This window comes from Lithobates pipiens, unplaced genomic scaffold (genome assembly GCF_037356315.1).
Source record: "Lithobates pipiens isolate NorthernLeopardFrog02 unplaced genomic scaffold, aLitPip1_a1.2 Scaffold_28, whole genome shotgun sequence".
In the NCBI taxonomy this organism is placed as follows: Eukaryota; Metazoa; Chordata; class Amphibia; order Anura; family Ranidae; genus Lithobates; species Lithobates pipiens.
Window position 1 is genome coordinate 60580346 of NW_027507789.1, and position 16332 is coordinate 60596677.

General features: G+C 44.5%; 1 protein-coding gene across 4 annotated transcripts in view; it reads left to right on the forward strand.

Moving 5' to 3' along the window:
• The window catches only part of MXRA7 (matrix remodeling associated 7), a 107654-nt gene that overhangs the window by 44970 nt on the left and 46352 nt on the right, over positions 1 to 16332 (forward strand). For all 4 annotated transcript variants that reach the window (XM_077459291.1, XM_077459287.1, XM_077459289.1 and 1 more), the window contains exon 2: positions 6419 to 6479. In XM_077459291.1, the coding sequence (XP_077315417.1) occupies positions 6419 to 6479 (61 nt within the window). The remainder of the gene's footprint in view (positions 1 to 6418; positions 6480 to 16332) is intronic.

The following is a 16332-nucleotide window of genomic DNA, read 5'->3' on the forward strand; positions in this document are numbered from 1 at the left end:
CCAGCCACAGCGACTGTCAGTCTCTCATATACTTTTACAGTCTGGGCTGGTGCGCTCAAGCATTCTAATCACACCTACTCTCCACTGTGCATAAGGTCTTAGGGTGCAGCCACCCTCACTAAAATACTGTAGCTGCTGACTTTTAGTAGAAGGACAGTTACCTGTCCAGGGATCCCGCAATGTTGGCACCCCAATCTGATTCGTCAATCGGTTTCGGGTGCAAGTAAGTGAAGCCTTCAGGCTTCATAGCCAGTTTTTCTACTGCTCATGCACAAGTCACGTTTTGTAAACGGTCCCGCTGTCTTCTGGGACCCGTGTGTGTCCCAGAAGGCAGTGGGGGGAAGGAGGAGGGGCCGCAAATGTCGTTTATCGCTGATCACCAATTTTACTCGGACGTAGGAGTAGGTACCTGTCAATACAAGGTACTCACTTCCCCTCCCCCGCAAAAAGTGCCAAATGTGGCAGTGAAGGTGGGAAGGGTGCAAAGAAGCAGAGCTTCCCCTTTTGGGCGGAGCTCCGCTTTAACTTTCTATTTCCACTCTATTTTGGGACACAACCATCTTGTGGCAGATTAGCTAACTGCAGCTGCTAACAAGTCTTTATGCACAATGCAAATCCCAGCCCCATCAATTGCTTTGAAATTTTCCCTAAACTGTAATTAACTAATTTGTGATTTCTACTGTAGATGGTCCTTCAGTTGACCGGTAATATAATTAATCAGCAAGCATACTTTATCATTATATAGGGTTCATATTATTTCTGACCCTAGTTCTTCTGTAAGTAATGTGTAACCTGTAATAAAGGGACTGTTTAACCACTTCAGCCCCGGAGGATTTGGCTGGCCAAAGACCAGAGCACTTTTTGCAATTAGGCGCTGTGTCGCTTTAACTGACAATTGCGCGGTCGTGTGACGTGGCTCCCAAACAAAATTAACAACCTTTCTTTTCCACAAATAGAGCTTTCTTTTGATGGTATTTTATCACCTCTGCGGTTTAAATTTTTTGCTCTATAAACAAAAAAGCGACAATTTTGAAAAAAAAGCAATATTTTTTACTATAATAAATATCCCCCAAAAATATATAAAGAAACATTTTTTTTCCTCAGTTTAGGCCGATACATATTCGTCTACATATTTTTGGTAAAAAAGATCGCAATAAGTTTATTGATTGGTTTGCGCAAAAGTTATAGCGTCTACAAAATAGGGGATAGTTTTATGTCATTTTTATTAATATTTATTTTTTTACTAGTAATGGCGGTGATTATCGATTTTTATCATGACTGCGACATTATGGCGGACACATCGGACACTTTTGACACATTTATGGGACCATTGGCATTAATACAGCGATCAATGCTATAAAATTGCATTGATTACTGTAAAAATGTCACTGGCAGTGAAGGGGTTAACCAGGAGGGGGCACTGCAGGGGTTAAGTGTGAGCTATTGAGTGATTTTAACTGTAGGGGGATGGGCTAGCAGTGACACAACACTGATCACCTCTCCTGATCACAGGGAGCTGTGATCAATGTACTGTCACTAGGCAGAACGGGGAGATGCTTGTTTACATTAGCATTTCCCAGTTCTTCCTCTCTGTGAGACAATCGCGGGTAGACTCACGGAGCTTGTGGTAGGCACGCGTGCGCACCGCTGGCGGGCGTGTGCGCCTGCTATGCAAGCCTTGCGAGATCACGTAATTTTGCGCAGCGGAGCCAACTAGCCACAGTAAAACTGCGGCGGCTGGTCCGCAAGCGGTTAAGGAAAGAGGAATTCAGTACTTACAAGATGTCTAAGGGCCCATGCACAGGGGGCAGAGGGCGGTTATAGACAATTTGTCTATAACCTTTTTGATATTTTTGGGATTCTTCATCCTTGTTATTTATTTGTTGGATATATTTTTTGATGATATTGTTATTGCACTTTTTGCACATTAGGACGTGAGATACATATTAGCACTTTATATTTAAGTATTGCTTTAGTGTATTAAGCTCTGCTTCACTATATCCTACATACATAATAAAATGGCCATATTTATGTGCTTGTGGAGTCACTGGTGCAGCTGTACAAATAAATGACAGTACGTGGCTGTATACTGGTAAACAATGACCAAAGTGTATACATGCATGCAGGTGGGATGTATGCCCCTGGATGCAGAAAGGTAAAGTACAACTAAAGGAAAAAAAAATCAGTTTTTTTCTGCCATCTGTGGCCCATTGTGGAAGTTTCCCATCAGGGAAAACAGGTGAGAGGATATATCTCCAAAGTTTAGGAATCCCAAAACTAGTGTCCCCTTTGGAGGATTTCCCTTCTATTCTTGTTCTGGTGACAACCCAAATGTTGGGGTTTTACATAGTTACATAGTAGGTGAGGTTGAAAAAAGACACAAGTCCATGATGTCCAACCTATGTGTGTGATTAAATGTCAGTATTACATTGTATATCGCTGTATGTTGCGGTCGTTCAGGTGCTTATCTAATAGTTTTTTGAAACTATCAATGCCCCCCACTGAGACCACCACCTGTGGAAGGGAATTCCACATCGTTGCTGCTCTTATGCTGCGTACACACGTTCGAACTGTTTGACGTACTTAGTCCGTTGAAACACATTTCAGTGGACAATCCGCTCGTGTGTGGGCTTCAGCTGACTTTTTCAGCGTGCAGTCCGGAGTACTAAGAATTTCGGATTTTCCAAAAATCTGTCCGTCGTACTTTGGTTTCAGCGGACAATACGGTCGTCAGTATGCTAGTTCGACGGACTAAGAATGGCGCATGCCCAGAAAGGATTTACACGGCGGAAGGGTGCTTTGCTGTGTCTTGGACTTCCTATTTCTAGTCCTGTCGTACGTGCTGTACACGTCATCGCGCAAGCTTTCGACGGACTGTTTGTGTATCCGTGTGTGGTCAAGTCCGTGTGTGGACTAAGTACGCCATACAATCCGCTCGTGTGTACGCGGCATCACAGTAATGAACCCTCTACGTAGTTTAAGGTTAAACCTCTTTTCTTCTCATTTTAATGAGTGGCCACATGTCTTGTTAAACTCCCTTCCACAAAAAAGTTTTATCCGTATTGTGGGGTCACCAGTGTGGTATTTGTATATTGAAATCATATCACCTCTCAAGCGTCTCTTCTCCAGAGAGAATAAGTTCAGTGCTCGCAACCTTTCCTCATAACTAATATCCTCCAGACCCTTTATTAGATTTGTTGCTCCTCTTAGTACTCGCTCCATTTCCACTACATCCTTCTTGAGGACTGGTGCCCAGAACTGGACAGCATACTCCAGGTGCGGCCGGACCAGAGTCTTGTAGAGCGGGAGAATAAACGTTTTCATCTCTGGAGTTGATCCCCTTTTTAATGTCAATATTCTGTTCGCTTTATTAGCATCAGCTTGGCATTGGATGCCATTACTGAGCATATCATCTACTAGGACCCCCAGGTCCTTTTCCATCCTAGATTTCCCCAGTGAGTAGATTGCATTCATATTTTTGCCACACAAATGCATTTTACATTTTTCCACATTAAACCTCATTTGGCAAGTAGTCGCCCACCTCATTAATTTGTTCAGATCTTCTTTCACTTTCGGTAATAACAGTAAATGGGAAAATAAAAGAGGATGAATCCTAATGGGAGCCCAGACAGCAATAAAAACATGACAGGTGATCTAACCCCCCTATACTCTGTCCACAACCAAAAAAAAAAAAGATATTTTTTTTTCCTTTTGTTATACTTTAAGAATAAGGTATATAAATTCTTTAATGTTCATGGTCTAGGCACAGATGTACAATAAATTCAGCTAGAGATGTAAATCAGGGGTGGTGAACATGTATAAATCACATTAAATCCCATAGTAAAGAAGTTCATAAAGTAATAAACAGTCCATTATGCTTAGAGTTCCACAAACAAATTCAGGCATATGTGACAATGTTCCAGTCCTGCAAACTCACTGCAGACATACTGAGGGGAATGTATCAAAACTAGAGTAGACAGAATCTGGAGCAGATGGGCATGGAAACCAATCAGCTTCTATCTTCAGCTTGCTTGGTCACACTTTGAAAATAAAAGATGAAGCTTATTGGTTGCCCTTCACAGCAACTTCAGATTCTGTCTGCTCCAGTCTTGATGAATCCCCCTAATTGCATGCTATTTAAATCAACAATATGCACTACAGCCCCTGATTTAAAGCATGATGACATCCCTGGTTTCTGAGTACAGTCCCTGACTTTAGGGGGGTGCCCCAGGGAAAAACATTGTTGCTTTTGTCCCCGATTAACCTCTTGAAGCCAGAAATGTTTTATTTATTTATTTTTTTGCTATTTAGCACTGTGCTATTTATTTCTTTTTTATTGTCATTTTCATATAACATACAAAATAACAAACAAACGCAGAACAATTAAGAGCCAGTCTGAAACCAGATCTCGCTCTCCAATGAATTCACAAAGTAAAACTCACAAAGTAGGACCCGCAGCATAACTTTGGGGCTCAAAATAAGCACACAATACCAGCATATATCATGTGTACTTAGTGTACTTAGTGTGTAATTAGTCTGAGTCCTTAGGGTTCAATAGTGAGTTGGCCCGCCCTTTGCAGCTATAACAGTTTCACCTCTTCTGGGAAGGCCGTCCACAAGGTTTAGGAGTGTGTCTATGGGAATGTTTGACCATTCTTCCAGAAGAGCATTTGTGAGGTCAGGCACTGATGTTGAATGAGAAGGCCTGGCTTGCAGTCTCCGCTCTATTTCATCCCAAAGGTGTTCTATCGGGTTGAGGCAGGGCTCTGTTCAGGCCAGTCAAGTTCTTCCACCCCAAATGTGCTCATCCATGTCTTTATGGACCTTGCTTTGTGCACTGGTGCGCAGTCATCTTGGAATAGGAAGGGGCCATCCCCAAACTGTTCCCACAATTTGGCTGCATAAAATTGTCCAAATTTTTTTTGGTATGCTAATGACTTAAGAGTTCCCTTCACTGGAACTAAGGGGCCAAGCCCAACCCCTGGAAAACAACCCCACACCATAATCCCCCCTCCACCAAATGATTTGGACCAATGCACAAGGTCTATAAAGACATGGATGAAAAAGTTTGGGGTGGAGAAACTTGACCGGCCTGATCTCAATCTGATAGAACACCATTGGGATGAATTAGAACAGAGACTGTGAGCCAGGCCTTCTCCTCTAACATCCGTGCCTGACCTCACAAATATGCTTCTGGAAGAATAGTCAAACATTCCCATAGACACACTCCTAAACCTTTTGGACAGCCTTCCCAGAAGAGTTGAAGTTGTTATAGCTGCAAAGGGTGGGTCAACGCAATACTGAACCCTATGGACTAAGACTGGAATGCCATTAAAGTTATTCTGCATGTAGAGGCAGGTGTCCCAATACTTTTGGTAAAATAATGTATATGCTTTCTTAGCCCTGACACATGGTCAGAGATTCCGACAACCAAATCCGTCGGATTTTGTTAGACGGATTTTGTCCGAAACTGTTGTATACACACGGTCAGACAAAGTTGTCGGAAAATCCGACGTGATGACGTTATTTCGTTACGAAGGGACTATGTTCACGCTAGTAGCCAATAGCTTTGGTGTAGGAATTTGATCTGAGCATACGTGGCACTTTGTCCGATCGGAATTCTCTACACATGATCGGAGTATGTCTGATCGGAGCATTTTGTCTGAAAATTTTACCGACATGTTGGAAAACTTGGTCCGTCGGATATTCCGACGGAAACAGTCCGATGTAGACCACACATAGTCGGAATATCTGACAAAACGGTCCGATCGGACACATTCCGTCGGAATCTCAGACCGTGTGTACAAGGGCTTAGAGGGTTTGCTCGTAAAGCACTGTTTTCCTGTGTACAAACAGTACTGTTTGAATACCAAGTCTGCGTACAAAGTCTAGCCCTAGTAAGGAGTAAGTAAGGCTTATTTGCTTTAGGGTAAAAAGGTGTTTCATATACTGGAGAGAGTATTCAGGGAGAAGCTAATTGAGATTCCATCTTGCCATGTCCAACACTCGCTTAGTGGAGTGTGAAGGGCATTTGGGAAACTCATGGATTTTGTCGCTAAATTCGCGCTCTAAATCAAGAAGCCGGGCCTCATGTTTTTTTAAGGAAGAGGGCAATTTGTATGCAGTGGCCCCTAATGACCGCTTTATGTGTCTCCTAAAAAATGGGGGCGGAAATATCTGGGGTGCTGTTCAGCTGTTCAAGTACTCAGATCATGGATTGTTTTCTCTGTGTTTAAAGATATGGAAAATCTAATCATGCATGATTAAAGTATTGCTTCCAGTTCATATGTGGCAGCAACCTTCAGATCTTGCTCGGCTAAACCATTTTTTGCAGTAAATCTGGAATAACAAGCATAAACAGCATCTCAGAATGTTGAACTACACATGATAACAAAAAAAAATCTTGTTTTTGTTGCAGGAAGAAGATGTTGAAACAGAAAATGATAAAGTTTTGAAGATTAGTGAAGCAGATGATGCAGGTGAGTATGTTTGGCCCGGTGACCTATAACCTGTGACATAATTTAACCCTTTTGCTGCCAGAGCCACTTTTGCATTTTTTCCAACACGTTTAAAACATTATTTTAGCCTTGAAGAGTGCATAGCATGACATATTTTCTAAAAGCAGACGCCTTTAAGAATAAAATAGTGGTAGTTCTAATTTTTCATGTTACAAGATTTTAGGAAATGCAAAAAAAAAAAAAATACTCTAAAGTTAATTTTAAGGCACACAAATGCAATACGTTTTTTAATAAAATTTTTTTGATCAAATAAAAGATGAGGTTGCGCCGAGTAAATAGATACATAACATGTCAAACCTTAAAATAATGTGCATCCGTTAAATGGCAACAAACTATAGTACCCTATATTTTCCATAGGCGATACTTTAACCACTTCAGCCCCGGAAGATTTTACCCCCTTCCTGACCAGAGCATTTTTTGTGATTTGGCACTGTGTCGTTTAGCTGACAGTTGCGTGGTCGTGCAACGTTGTACCCAAACAAAATGGACGTCCTTTTTTTCTCACAAATAGAGCTTTCTTTTGGTGGTATTTGATCACCTCTGCGGTTTTTATTGTTTGTGCTATAAACAAAAAAAGAGCACCAATTTTGAAAAAAAAGCAAGATTTTTTACTTTTTGCTATAATAAATATCCCCCAAAAATGAAAAAAACTAATTTTTTCCTCAGTTTAGACCGATATGTATTCTTCTACATATTTTTGGTAAAAAAAAATCACGATACGTATATATTGATTGGTTTGCACAAAAGTTATAGTGTCTACAAAATAGGGAATAGTTTTATGCCATTTTTATTAATAATTTTTTTGTTAGAAATGGCGGCAATCTGCGATTTTTTTTTTATTTATTTTGTCATGACTGCGACATTATGGCGGACACATCGGACACTTTTGACACTATTTTGGGATCATTGTCATTTATACAGCAATCAGTGCTATAAACATGCACTGATTACTGTGTAAATGACACTGGCGGGGAAGGGATTTAACATTGGGGGCGATCAAGGGGTTAAGTGTGTCATAAGGAGTGATTCTAATGGTGGGGGGGGGGGAGGAATGGGCTAGCTAGGACCTGACATCGATCACTGCTCCGAATGACAGTGAGCAGTAGATCTCTGTCTTGTCACTAGGCAGAATGAGGAAATGCCTTATTTCCATAGGCATCTCCCCATTCTACCTCTCCAGACAGCAATCGCGGGCACCCGGTGAACATTGAGTTCCTGGGACCCGCGGCGTGCCCGCCTGATAGCCGGTAAATTTAAAGGCATGTACCTGTACGCCCATTTGCCTGCCTGTGCCATTCTGCCGACGTGTATGTGCGGTGGTCGGCAAGCAGTTAAAAGCCACCCTACAGGTCATCAGTTTAGAGTTAGGCAGGGACTGAAGGCATGCATGGCGATATGTAACATGTGTATCTTAATCAACATTTTCATGCGTAGTCGTCCCCGTTGTGTGCATGTATTGTATATACATTCTTAAATGAGTGTATGTGGTGATTTTTGTGGTGTGCTGTTCTAATCTACTTTGCATGGCTTTTGAATGCCGTACAACTAAAAACAGTGGCACAGAATTGTCCTTCCTATTTCTGAACTGTTTGAACTTCTCCAATAAGCGCAGACCACACAAAAAAAACGTAAATGGCCCAAAAGGAAGATAATAGTGTATTTTCAGTTAGGATACAATATTATTATACTGTTTATGTCATTTTAAATAGGGAATTTTTAATCATTTGTATTTGGCTTTAATCAAGTGATAAATATAATTATAAACCCCATAGGAATCGCCAATGGTTATGCAAAAGGTGCTATGAAGACAATTGTAGGAGGAAGTGTAGGGAGGACACAATCAGCAAAGGGCTCCTTTACAAGAATTTTTGGGCCTCCATTTAATGCAATTCATATAAGTGAACCAGAACCACTGAAAACAATGGGATGGAAATTAACATGCGTTTTAATGAGTTGTAACGCAGCCCTTTCAGCACATCCCCCACAGTTATTACCTTTTGTATCACTTGACCCTCCCTCCTAGATTGTAAGCTCTAACGAGCAGGGTTCTCTGATTTCTCCTGTATTGAATTGTATTAAAACTGTCTGCCCTCATGTTGTAAAGCACTGTGCAAACTGTTGGCGCTATATAAATCCTGCGGTTTTACCCACCTGCTAGCAGCCCAGAAAGGGTTAAAACCACAGCAAAGCACTGCTGCAGCGGCGCTTTGCCGGCGGTATAGCCGCGCTTCCCCATTCATTTCAATGGGCAGGAGCAGTGAAGGAGTGGTATACACACCGCACCTTCACTGCTCCAAAGATGCTGCTAGCAGGACTTTTTTTACCGTCCTGCCAGCACACCGCTCCAGTGTGAAAGACCTCGGGCTTTCACACTGGAGTGTGAGGAGCGGCTCTTTCAGGGCGCTTTGCAGGTGCTATTTTTAACACTGTAGTGCCTACAAAGCGCCCCAGTGTGAAAGGGGCCTACTAGTCATCGACCTTGTACAGATATGCAGATCAAGTGTCTTGAAGCTAATCTGCCAGTCCATAATTTTGCCCTGACAGTTTCCTTTCCCTCTATTCTGTTCTCATCATCAGTGATCTCCTCCCATAATGCTGTTCTTTGGAGCTTACACCAAACTAAACTTATGGAGTGGAGGGGAAGTGTGGGAAAGATGAGTATAAAGGGGTTAGGAGTTGAAATTAAATGAGACTTTGTCCATTTTCCCGGCATGGACAAAGTGACAGTCTCTTTAGTGGAATAAATCTGTTCATAGATGAACGGCCTGATGATAAACCTTGCTTCCCTATCTTGGTTTTAAGCTGACTCTAGTATGGACTTGGTGTCTGTTTAATCAGGGGCCAAAAAATAATGCCACGTACACACGACCGGACTTTTCGAGGGACTAGGTCCGACGGACTTTCGGCGGAGTTCCGACGGACTTTCCGAATGAACGGACTTGGCCACACACAATCACACCAAAGTCCGACGGATTCGAACGTGATGACGTACGACCGGACTAGAATAAGGAAGTTCATAGCCAGTAGCCAATAGCTGCCCTAGCATCGGTTTTTGTCCGTCGGACTAGCATACAGACGAACGGGTTTCTCGGTCTGGCAGAGTTCCAGTGGAAAAATTTAAAACATGTTCTATTTCTAAAGTCCGCCGGATTTTTGGCAAGCAAAGGTCCGATGGAGCCCACACATGATCGAATTTTCCGACGGACTCGTTCTGTCGGACCTTTGCTGTCAAAAAGTCCAGTCGTGTTTACGCGGCATTAGAGAACCTCTTTTCATGCCACCTGTGAGATACCACATGAGACAATATTATCTTTCGGCCTTATACTAGGAACACATTTCTATTAATATATCTTACATCAAAGGCTAAAAAACCAATCAGAAGTTATATCCAGTATATGACTGACTCTACATCTTCTTGATGGGTGTGTTTGGCTATTCATGTCATTACAAATGTAGACATGTGGGATGCAGAGATAAAATTGGAAGACTTTTGGTGTTGACATTTGCTGATACCCATGAGTCCACACGCATCAGCTGTTGGATGACTGCCATGCCTTAGATTGGGGAAGGTCATGAGATGATTAGATTTTTTTTTATATCAGTGGCATCTACACTGATCAGCCATAACATTATGACTACCCACTTAAGCATGGACTACACTAGACCTCTGAATGTATACTATGGTATCTGGCACCAAGCCATCAGTATCAGATTCTTTAAACCTCTGCCGGATTGATTCTTTTTATAGTGCATCCTGTTGTCTTCTCTTCCACAGGTAAGTGACATACATGCACCCAGTCATCCACATGTTGTAAAAGAAAACATGACTCATTAACCACTTGCCAACTGCGGCACGCCGATATACGTCGACACAATGGCAGCGGTGGGCAAATGGGCATACGTGTACGTCCCCTTTAAGAGGCAGGGATAGCAGGTGCGCATGCTGGCCGCGTACAGCGTGAATGTGCCCACGGGCCCGGTGGACTCGATGCCCGCTGGTCTCCCGGTGATCGTGTCACGGAGCCTCAGAACTGGGAAGTGCCTATCCAAACAAGGCATTTCCCCGTTCTGGCTTGTGTCATGACAGAGATCACTGCTCCCTGGCATCGGGAGCAGTGATCGCTGTCATGTGGCTTGAAGCCCATCCCCCCCACAGTTAGAATCACTCACTAGGACACACTTAACCCCTTCATTGCCCCCTAGTGGGTAACCCTTTCACTGCTAGTGTCATTTACACAGTAATCTGTGCATTTTTATAGCACCGATCGCTGTATAAATGACAATGGTCCTAAAATAGTGTCATAAGTGTTCGATGTGTCCGCCATAATGTCGCAGTCACGATAAAATTCGCAGATCGCTGCCATTACTAATAAAAAAATAAATAAAAATGCCATAGATCTATCCCCTATTTTGTAGATGCTATAACTTTTGCGAAAACCAATTAATATACATTTATTGCATTTTTTTTTTTTTTTTTACCAAAAATATGTTGAAGAATACAATCGGCCTAAACTGAGGAAAAAACGGAAAATTCCTATCAAAATACTTACCGTAATTTTCCTTTCCTGATGGACTCCATGGCAGCAACGTGTGGGTTAAGTCCCGCCTCCACTACCCTATAGGACACTACTCCCATAAATCTTTGCTCCCTGCCCATGGCCGTGTTCGATAACTAGCCTACTCCAGCCATTTTGGGAGGGAACTCCTGCTGCCATGGAGTCCATCAGGAAAGGAAAATTACGGTAAGTATTTTGATAGGAATTTTCCGTTTTCCTGACAGACTCCATGGCAGCAACGTGTGGGAAATAACTCGCCAAACACACTCGGGTGGGCAAAAAATGCTGAACAAAAAATTTATTTAACACTGTCCACCGACAGCACCTTTAAGCCAAAATCAACAGAAGATAAACTGGCAGGTTCAACACAATAGTGAGCCATAAATGTATGAATGGATGACCAAGAGGCAGCCCTGCAGATAACCTCAGGAGCCACATGACGTGAAGCTGCCCAAGAAGTAGAGAGACTTCTCGTGGAATGCGCCGTAACCGCCTCAGGAGGAGCCAAGCCCTTCTCATTATAAGCCCACTGGATCGCCTGAACCACCCACGTGGAGATGGATCTGACCGAAGCCCTAAGGCCTTTGCTTTTACCATGAAAAAGAACAAAAAGATAATCTGATTGCCGGAAAGAAGCTGTCGCCTCCAGGTATCGTTTCAAGATAACTCCCATGTCGAGAGGATGAAGATCCTGATTCCCAGCCGAATGAAAGGTAGGAAGGGTAATGTCCTGATTTTCGTGAAAGACTGAGGTAACCTTTGGGTTCGAACCCAGCATTGGCACTAGGACCACTCTGTCAGGGAAGAATGTGAGGAAAGGTTCCTTTGACCCTAAAGACTGAATCTCAGAGACTCTTTTTGCTGAGGATATGGCCACCAAAAAAGATGTCATTAGGGACAATTCTTTGACTGAAAGTGTTCTGTCCAGATGAGAGAAGAAGTCGAGAACTAGCGGTAAATCCCACTTGGGGAACCTAGGTTTCCTCTGTGGTCTAAGTCTAATCGCTCCTTTAAAAAATTGCTGAACCAAAGGATGTTTAGCCCAGGATACTCCAGAAAAGGCCGAGATTGCCGAGACTTGCACACGAAGAGCGCTGACAGACAGGGGAATGTCTAGTCCGGACTGTAAGAAACCGAGAACATCCTGAACCGTCAAATTACCACTGGAGCAAGACCTGGAAGACCTGGAAGACAAGTGACTTGTGAATCTAGACCAAATCCTCTCATATACCTGTTTGGTACTTTTCCTCCTTGCACTCATGAGAGTAGGAATGGCCTCCTTTGGGCAACCCAGAGCCTCTAACCTTCCCCTCTCAAAAACCAGACCCTCAGACATAGATGGGCTGGACAGGGATGGAGCTTCGAGCCCTGGGATAGAAGATCGGGTCTGAGAGGTAAGGGAATCGGATCTCTGACACTGAGGAGCATTAGAAGCGGAAACCATGGCCTGTTGGGCCAATAAGGTATTACAGCTATCACCTCTACTGCTTCTGTTTTGAGTCTCCGCAGGAACTGTAGAATAATAGGAGTTGGAGGAAAGGCGTAAGCTTTGTTGAACCACCATCGATCCGTCAGCGCATCCACTCCGTAGGCCTGAGGATCCCGAAACCTGGAATAATACCTCGCCAGTTTCTTGTTGCAAGGGGAAGCAAATAGGTCGACCTTTGGGGAGAACCACAACGTTAGAATCCACCTGAAAACTTTTTCGGGAAGGGACCATTCGTTGTTGTCCAGATTGACCCGAGACAGAAAATCCGCTTGGACGTTCTGCTTTCCTGGAACATAAGTTGCTGTAATGTTGACCAGGTTCTTCTGAGCCCAAGACATGATTGGCTCTACCTCCTGAAGAAGGGACAGACTCCGAGTACCTCCTTGTCTCCTTATATATGCCACTGCTGTAGTGTTGTCTAGTCTGAGTAGGACCGAGGTTCCTAAGACCAGATGACGAAAGGCTAGGAGCGCCTGGAAGGCTGCCCTCAATTCTAGAATATTCGACACCATCCTCCTGGAAGGAAAGTCCCAGGTGCCCTGTGCTACTTCCGTCAAACAGTGGGCGCCCCAGCCCCTGTTGCTGGCATCCGAAGTTATTGTCACCCATGAGATGGGGAGAATGGAATGGCAATTGAATAGGTTCTCCTTCCGAAGCCACCAGAGCAGAGAGATTCTCATTGAAGATGTGATCCGGATAGGTTGCATCTTGTTGCCCAGCCATTGGTGAAGAAACCCCTTTTGGAACGGTCTCATCTTCCATTGGGCCCACTTCACCATTGGAATCGTGGCCACCATGGTGCCAATAATCCTCAGGCACTGAAGAGCCGGAAGATGGGAGGCTGAGAGGGCCGGACGAATTCTGTCTCGAATTACCACTACTTTCTCTTCGGGTAAAGAGATGGTACCCCTCATTGTGTTGAAGAGTGCGCCTAGGAACACAAGAGACTGGGAGGGAATTAACTGACTCTTTTCTAGATTCAGGATCCAACCGAACTCTTGAAGATAACCTGACCCTTGTGCAGTAACAGACGGTCTCTGTCCTGGGCTAGCAGCAGAAGATCGTCCAAATAGTGGTAAAGACGAATTCCCTTGGTTCTCAATAGAGCCACTACAGCCAACAACACCTTTGAGAACACTCGGGGGGACGTTGAAAGTCCGAATGGGAGACACACGAACTGGAGATGTAGTTTTCCTACTGAAAATCGCAGAAACTGCTGAAAATCTTCTGCCACAGGGACATGAAAGTAAGCGTCCTTTAGGTCTATTGAAATCATCCAGTCTCCTGACTGGACTGACTGTTGTATTGTAGACAAGGTTTCCATCTTGAACCTTTCCTTCTTGATAAAACGATTCAGATGTGTAAGGTCTATAACTGGTCTCCAAGAACCGTTTTTCTTCTGGACCATAAAAAGAGGGGAATAAATTCCTCTCCCTCGTTGATTGTCTGGCACGGGTACGGCAGCGCCTTGAGCCAATAAAGATTTCACGTAGGCCAACAAGATCTGCCTTTTTTCTTCTGTGGCTGGAAATGAAGTGGGAACATACTTTAGTCTTGGGGACCTGCAGAAGGTCCAAGAATGGCCTGAATAGACCGTTCTGACGGTCCAGAGGTCCTGGATTGAGGCCGCCCAGACATGCCGAAAATGTAGAAGACGAGCCCCCACCTGGCCTATCTGAGCGGGCCCAATCTCAAAAAGATTTGGTTGGTTCCCTCTCTCCTGACGCACTGCTCTTGGCGGATTTCTTGAAGGATGACTGCCTTGATTTCCATGATCTGGAATATTCCCGACCCGGTTTATAGCTACGGGCCTCCCTTGCCTGCTCTTGATACTGCTTTTTGGGAAAAAATCTCCTCTGGCTTTTTAAGCGTCTATCCTGGGGAAGAAACCCCGACTTACCACCAGTGGCCCGGGTTATGGCATTGTCCAATTTATTCCCAAAAAGAGAAGAACCCTCGAAGGGGATACGGCACCACACCTGTTTAGATGCTGGATCAGCCAGCCAGGGACGGAGCCAAAGGGCCCGTTTGGCGGTTACAGCTGAAAGCATGACCCGGGACACTAGGCGGATGATGTCAATCGAAGCCTCCCCCAGAAAAGCCGAAGCAAGCCGCAACTCCTGGATAGGAGAGTTTTTAGCGACTTCATCCGAAATGTTTCTGAGAGTATCATCCACACCGTCCGTCCAGACTTCCATGGCTTTGGACATTGCCGCTAAAGCCAATGCTGGCTTGCATGCCATACCAGCAGTGAGGTAGACTCTCTTTAAATCGGAATCAATCCGCCTATCTAAGGCATCCTTGAATGAAACTGTATCCTCCAATGGAAGGGTCACATGTTTTACCAATCTCATCACCGCTGCATCCACGAGTGGAGCGGATTCCAGATACTTGACCTCATCCTCCTTAAAGGGATATAACCTTAGGACTTTTGAGAGCATACTATTCTTTTTCTCAACTTTACTCCATTCATCCGTGATGACCTCACCAAGTTCAGACAGGAATGGAAAGTTAAGACGCTCCCTTTTAAGTTGCTTGAAATACTTCCTTTGTTTGGAAGGATTAGCCACCTCCTCTTCCCAGTTCAAAGCCTCTCTGATGGCCTTCACCAAGGGAGAAAGTAAGGCAAAGTCAAACCCCACACAGGGGCTATCTTCCTCAGATTCACTGTCTGAAGCAGCAGCTGAATGGTGGCTTGTTAAAGAGGACTCCCAGAGCTCTTGAGCATGCGAATCCCTGACTGGTGACTGAGGTGATTCTGACTGAGGCACAGGGGTCTGATTGGCCCCGATCCCCTTGAGGGATTCTTTCACCACTTTTTCCACAAGGGATCTTAGTTGCTGGTCCGTACCCCCTCTCTCACTAGAGGCTTTGGAAAAGCAGAGGTCACACAGGGATTTCCCAATAGGAACTTGCGATCTGCATCCCCAGCAAGTACTAATAACAGAGTGGCTGGAATGAGCCCTGGAGGAGCGAGATCGATCCTCGCTACGGCGCCCAGATCTTGAGGGTGAGCCGTGATGTTTAGACTTAGAATATGAGTGCCAGTGGTAAGACTTAGAAGAATTGCGTTGAGCTGCGTTGCTGTGCTGATCTAGATGGGCTAAGACAGAGATAGAAGAGACATACAGATAAGGAAAGATAACACACTGACTAATACCGGACCACTCCCCCCCCCCCTTACTTCCTCCCCAGACAGTACCTATTATGAGAGGGCTGGCCACATACCGGCGGAGGTGAGTCCATATCTCTAGGGGTTTCCATAAATGCTGCAAAGACATATAAGTAAGGCTGAGGGCATCAAACACACACACGCCCACCCCCTTCTTCCCAGAAGGCCACCTACCTCCACAGCAGAAAACCTGGACAAGGGGAAGTCACGAAATAACCTGCAAGCATTCCCAAAGCTTGCAGGCTATTTTCTAAGTTTAAATAAGGCGCCTTAATGACGTCATCACCGCGTCCTGTGTACCGCTACTGCGCATGCGCGAATAGCGTCATCCCGCCGCCACCGCGCCCGCGCGAACCAAGCCTCGATCCTGTGCCGTACGCGCGCATGCGCAGAACGAACGTACCGACGAAGACCCGGAAGTGAGCGTCGGTCTGGAACGCAGGCTAATCCGACCGTCACGCCTATACCCACATACACAGACACAGAAAACGAACGGAAAATGAAGGAGAAACGGCAAAAAACAAACACAAACTGCTGCCATGGAAAAGAGGAACAATCTTACCGCTCCCACACGATCGTCTCCAGGCCGAAGGTAAG